General features: G+C 50.8%; 1 protein-coding gene across 3 annotated transcripts; it reads right to left on the bottom strand.

Annotated features, from left to right (window-relative positions):
- Positions 1-1,327: 1,327 nt before the first annotated feature.
- On the bottom strand, positions 1,328-4,704 carry LOC106501861. 3 transcript variants are annotated; one of them, XM_018045105.1, is made up of 3 exons: positions 4,168-4,441; positions 3,453-3,599; positions 1,328-1,842 (listed from the first exon to the last, which is right to left on the bottom strand). In XM_018045105.1, exons 1-3 carry the CDS (start codon positions 4,189-4,191, stop codon positions 1,780-1,782), a joined length of 234 nt encoding a protein of 77 aa, XP_017900594.1. In that variant the 5' UTR covers positions 4,192-4,441; the 3' UTR covers positions 1,328-1,779. The 3 variants fall into 3 exon arrangements, 1 of the variants encoding a protein (XP_017900594.1); XR_001917698.1 differs by lacking the exon at positions 4,168-4,441 and adding an exon at positions 4,582-4,704 and having other exon boundaries at positions 1,330-1,842; XR_001917697.1 differs by lacking the exon at positions 4,168-4,441 and adding an exon at positions 4,465-4,673 and having other exon boundaries at positions 1,333-1,842.
- Between the last annotated feature and the right edge of the window lie 1,510 nt (positions 4,705-6,214).

Here is a 6,214-nt window from a genome sequence, read left to right as displayed (position 1 = left end):
GCATTTCCTTCGTTAGTTTTTCAATATGGTGATAAGTACCCTCTTCCTTCTTATGAACCATAGGGTAAAAGTGATTGTTTACAACTCTCTCTTTAATATGGATCGCCTATGTTTTGTAAGTCTGGAATTTTAATTTTTATCTTTGCTGAGAATAACTACAGTATATATGCCCACACCATGTTGATTAAAACACCTTTGTTCCATCAGAGCTTTGGTCCTGTGTCTTTCTTTCTTTCTCTCTCTCTCTCTCTATTTCTGGCTGATTTCCTGGAACGCAAAAGCCGGCTGCAACCCAGGAAATATTAGCCTCTCTCCTTTCACTTTCTCATCGTCGATTCCAGACCACCAGGTTCCGGTCCATTAAAGGACATCAACACATGTGGAATCTTCCCGGACCAGGGATCAAACCCTTGTCCTCTGCACTGGCAGGCGGATTCTTATCCACTAGGCCACCAGGAAAGTCCCAAGCAGGCTTCTTATCATAAACAGTGGGTCCAGAAAACAGCTAAAATTTTACTCAATCATGAAACTCTGTATACTTTGTACCCATGATCTGGAATAAAACAATATCTGCTCTTGCTACTTCTATTCAATATTGTACCTGAAATTCTAGTTGGGAAAAGTAGGCAAGAAAAAGAAATAAAAGGCATCCATATTGGAAAATGTTGACAAAAGAAAGGACAAGTAAGTGGTTCAGTAGCAAAGAATTCACTTGCAGTGCAGGAGACTGCAATGCCGAAGATGCATGTTCAATCCCTGGGTCAGAAAGATTCCCTGGAGAAGGAAATGGCAACCCACTCCAGCATTCTTGCCTGGGAAATCCCATGGACAGAGCAGACCGTGGGCTACAGTCCATGGGATCCCAACAGTCAGACAGGACTTAGTGACTAAACCACAATTTAAACAGTGAATTATTTCTGGGAAGGTCACCTTCCCTTCGGGGGAAGGGAAGGGAGGATGTCTTAAGCAGATTACCTCACTAGTGCTGACCAGGGGAAAAAAAAAAAAACCTCACAGACTAATTGGCTTAAAATTCAATTCCTAGGATAGCCTGCAAGTACAATTAGGTTAGATATTAAATATCAGTGGAGCTTAGCACAAGTCACTCCATTTTGCATCGATTGTTTCCTTTTTAACAAATAAAACCATCTCTATTTGCAAATGTCATTACATAGAAAATCCTAAGGAACTAACTGAAAAACAATTAGAACTAATAAGTTTCACGAGGTTACAGGATAGAAAATCAATATACAAAAATAAATTGTATTTCTATAGACAAGAATGAAATAAATAACTTCATTCACAACAGCCTGAAAATAATTAAAATACTTTGGAACAAATTTAACAAAAGAAGCATAAAAATTGTACTCTAGGACATGCAAAGCATTGTTGAAAGAAATTAAAGAAGACCTAAATAAATGGAGAGACATCCAATATTGACTCAAAGCTTGTGCTGGATTCTCAGCATGGCCCTGTTCAGTGCTCTCCTGCAGCTCCCATCTTTCTCTTCCACCCTCTCTCACAATCCAATAACCCAAGATTCATGAAGGAAATATTGGCAAGATGGATAATTCAACCTTCCCAAAATTACACAAGTTTTTTTAAAAAATACTTATTTATTTGGCTGTGCAAGGTCTTAGTTACTTAGGATCCAATTCCCCAAGGTAATTGAACCTGGCCCCCTACATTGGGAGCCTTGAACGTTAGCCACTGCACGACCAGGGAAGTGCAACGCAAGACTTTTAAAACCAACTGTACTTGACATGCCAGGAACTCTTCCTAGGAGGCAAGGGCATCTTGGGACAAATCCATGATGTCATTGTCCTTCTGGTATTCTAAGGGCTAAAGAATAAAAGAGACTAGTGTTAGTCCTGCAGTCCTATCTGACTCTTTGCAACCCCATGGACTGTAGCTGGCCAGGCTCCTCTGTCCGGGATTTTCCAGGCAAGAATACTGCAGTGGATAGCCATTCCCTTCTCCAGGGGATCTTCCTGGAATCAAACCCAGGTCTCCCACATTGCTAAAGAAAATCTTTAATGATGGTCCTGTGAAACTGGATAGGGCTCTTCCCTATATAAACATTCTAGCCGCTTCTCTTTGAATTCACATCCGGGTTTCACCACTCTTACTATGTAAGCCGAGACCCTAGTAATCATCCAGGCTCCACCCACCCGAATAACCATCCTGATCCCACCTTCTTAGCTAACAACCCTGGCAACAAATAGTCAAGCAATCCTCCAAATTTCCTACATCCCTCAAATAAAACATAGATTTTGCCCCTCATTTTAAACCCTTAGGCCCACCCTACGCTGTGCTTCTCCAGGATTCCAGGTCCTGCTCTCTAATTAGCCGGGTTTTAGTCACTAAGTCTGCCTGGAAAATCCCATGGACGGAGGAGGCTGGTGGGCTGCAGTCTGTGGGGTCGCTAAGAGTCGGACACGACTGAGCTACTTCACTTTCAATTTTCACTTTCATGCATTGGAGAAGGAAATGGCAACCCACTCCATTGTTCTTGCCTGGAGAATCCCAGGGACGGGGGAGCCTGGTGGGCTGCCGTCGATGGGGTCGCACAGAGGCGGACACGACTGAAGCGACTTAGCAGCAGCAGCAGTCACTAAGTCGTGTCCGATTCATGCACTATAGCTACCCCATGCACTATATAGCCCGCCAGACTTCCTCTGTCCATGGGATTTGGCAAGAATACTAGATGGGTTGCCATTTCCTACTCTGGGAGATCATCCCACCCAGGAATCAAACCCGGGTCTCCTGAATTGAATTACAGGCAGATTCTTTACCCACTGAGCTACGAGAGAAGACCAGTTAGCCTATAAAACCTCAACCTATTATTCCTGACAGTTCCAGCCACACTCCCAGTGCGTTTATAGACTCCGCCCCCTTGACTAACATTCCAGGCCTGCCCCTCAGCCAGTGCCCGCCCCCAACCCTCTCCAGGCACGGCCTCCTCAGAAATACCACTTGAAACTCCGCTGACGAAAATAAATATCAAGCTCCGCACCCACAGCTAATCTTGCAGCGTTCTACTCCAATAACCCTCTCTATGTCACCTCCTAGAGGAATATTCTAGGCTAAAACCAGGACCCTCCAATCACAGCCGAGCGCGGGCCTCCATATTCACACTCATTGGTCCCACCAAGAGAAGTGAACTTGCTCACTCGTGTACGATTCTTTGCGATCCCATGGACTGTAGCCTACCAGGCCCCTCCGACCGTGGAACTTTCCATGAAAGAGTACTGGAGTGGGTTAGCCATTTGCTTCTCCAGGGAATCTTCCCGACCCGGGATCGAACCTGGGTCTCCCGCATTGCAGTTAGACGCTTTACCCTCTGAGGCACCAGGGAAGCCCTCCCACCAAGGTGGGTAACTAACAATCCTGGGCCCGCCCCCACGCTCCACTCCGACCACGCCCCCGGAAGGCCACGCCCCATCACTCACCCTCCTTGGGGCGCAGGCGCACGGTGGCGCCGGTCCTGCGTACCAGCGCCGCCACGTCGGCCGCAGCTCGGGCCGCCAGGGGGCGAGCTTCCAGCCGCGCCAGGAACTGTCTGGCGCGGGGGCCCTCGGGCTGGGGACCGCCACCGCCTGCGCGAGTGAAAAGAACAGATCAGGTCCCACCCTGAGTCTCAGCGAACCCTCACGGCCCCCTACGATCAAAGACCTAGAATTCCCCTCAAGATCCCCGAGACCACTCCTTTTCAGAGTCCCGAAGGTCACCGACTGTGCCTTTCACCTCCCTGGACCCCCGACTATCACGGGAATGCCCGTGGACCCCCGCCTGCTCCCGCGATATCCCTGGCGAGCTATTTAACTCCAGCACTCCTGGACACCTCCGAACACCCTGTGACTATCTCTGGAGGTTTCTGACGGGCCCCCCGCCCCCGACACAAGCCCAGATTCCAAACTCTTCCCCCCAATATCCAGAAGGACTGCGATTCTCCCAGATGTCCCAACAGAACACGGTCTGCTCCCTGTGGCCCAGGCACTCCCGATGCCCCTCTAGATGTCCTAGGTAACCCTGCTGGTCCATGTAGCCCCAGATGGCCCCTCCACCTATCCCCAGAGGCTCCAGCCTAACCTCCCACAATCCAACAGACACCCCCCCGATTCCAACAGCGCCCCCCCCGCCCAGTGCCCAGGTGTCCCCAGTGACCCTGGGCAGAACCCTCCAGCACATCTCCCCGGAGACTCCTGGGAGTCCCGGGGTCTGGTGCGCCGCCCCGCGGCGCAGGTGTGGGTGTGGGTGCGGCTCCTCGAGCCCAACTGGGGTCGCTGGGCCGCTGCCCTCCAGCGCCGCCGCCCCCGCCGCTCGCCGCCGCCGCCGCGGCCGCAGCTCGGGCGCCAGGGCGGCTTTGTTTACCACCTGTCAGAAGGAGAAGGTGAGGAGCAGACAGGAAGTGCGAGGGCTGGCAGGGACGTGCCCACTACCCTCCCACCCCGAGCCCGGTACCTCCTTTGCTTCCCCTCGGGTCCGTGCCGCCCCCCGGGAGCCGCTCCATGACCTGTACTTGGCCTGGTGGACGCACGGCCGCCCGCAAACGCGTTGGGAGCGCTCGGGAGCGCTCACCTGGTGGCCAGCTCGGGCCTGGACGTGGCTGAAGCCGGCCGGTCCCGTGCTCAGCGCCCCAACCAGCGCGGTGACCTACCTGGCAGCCGCCAAGGAGTCCTGGCCCTGGGAGCCAGCGCGCACTCTTGGCCTCGCCCTGCCTCAGCCGCTGCCTCTCTTTCCCATCACCAAGGGGAAACTCTTTCCACCTCGGGGATGTTGTTATTCCAGTGTCAGAGGGGAAAGACGAGGCCCAGAGAAGTTAAAGGCCCCACCTGAGCTCTCACAACTAAAAATGGGGTGCAAAACCGGAATCCAAGTTTACTGAGGTGTACTGCAGCCTCCAACAGAGCTTTCCACATCTTACGTGGAAAGTCGCTCAGTCGTGTCTGACTCTTTGTGATCCCATGGACTGTAGCCTGTCAGGCTCCTCTGTCCATGGGTTCTCCAGGCAAGAATACTGGAATGGGTTGCCATGGCCTCCTCCAGGGGATCTTCCCCACCCAGGAATCGAACCCGTGTCTCCTGAGACTCCTACATTGGCAGGCGGATTCTTGACCACTGAGCCACCTGGGAAGTCCCTTCCACATCATAGACACTCAGTCAATCAGCACTGAATGTTTCCCTACTGGGGAACTGGAAGAGTATGGTGGCCTGAGGAGTGGGGGCACCCTGAGAGTCGTTGGGAACCCCGGGAGGTATCAGGGCCCTGAGCATGATAGGGTTGGTGGACCCCCAAAGTAGGGAAGGGCAGGTCTCCTGGAGAGTGGAGGGGCAGTAGGAGCCTGGACTTGAGGAAGCTTTGAAGGCATAGGGTGTGTGTTGGGGGCGGGGACACTAGCCAATGAGAGGGGAGTAATGAGGCTCCCCCTAGGTTTGAAATGGGGTGAGAGTGTCTGGAGACAAAGCCCCCAAGATGGAAGCCCATGGGCAGAGTGCTACTCTAGTGACAGGAGGAATGGGGAGGGGTGAGAGAAGGCCTGTGGCCACCACTTTGTGGAGGAAGAAACAGGCAAAAGATGTGAACACAAACTTTACCAAAGAACATATACAGATGGCAAATAAGCATGTGAACCTCGCTTAATATGATTAGTCTTTAGGTAATACAAGTTAAAATCATGGCAAAATGCCACTACACACATATTAGCATGGCCAAAGTTAATTAAACGTCTGACCATACCAACTGTATGTGAAGTTGTCCAGGAAATGGAACTCTCATATACTGCTTCCAGGTTCAATACTTGTTCAGGGAACTAAGATGCCCTGTGAGGCAAGAAAAAAAATCGAATGCCCCTCTTAGTTGTAGACATTCCTGAAAATAATCCTTTTGCCCCTTTTAGCATCACTTGGTTCATGGATGTAGGTCAGTCCCTCTAACAACCCCACCCAATTCTGATTAATTTAAGCAAATCTTTCTTTTCTTTAGGAGATTGCGGGTTAATTGACATAAAATTTGATAGGTTTTGAACCTGTGACAAAACCAGTTTCATTTGCTCAACATGCAGCAAGTCAAAGGATGAGACACCAAGATCTGCAGCAGAGAAAGGAAAGTGCCTCCCAAAAGGCACAGGGCTTGAGATATTTATGAGATAAAGAAGCAGGGTTGTCTTTGACCCAGGGAAAAGTGATTAGAGGTAGGGAAAAGGTGACCTAA

The sequence above is a fragment of the Capra hircus genome, unplaced genomic scaffold, assembly GCF_001704415.2.
Source record: "Capra hircus breed San Clemente unplaced genomic scaffold, ASM170441v1, whole genome shotgun sequence".
Taxonomy (NCBI): Eukaryota; Metazoa; Chordata; class Mammalia; order Artiodactyla; family Bovidae; genus Capra; species Capra hircus.
This window is presented reverse-complemented; position numbering and strand designations above follow the sequence as displayed.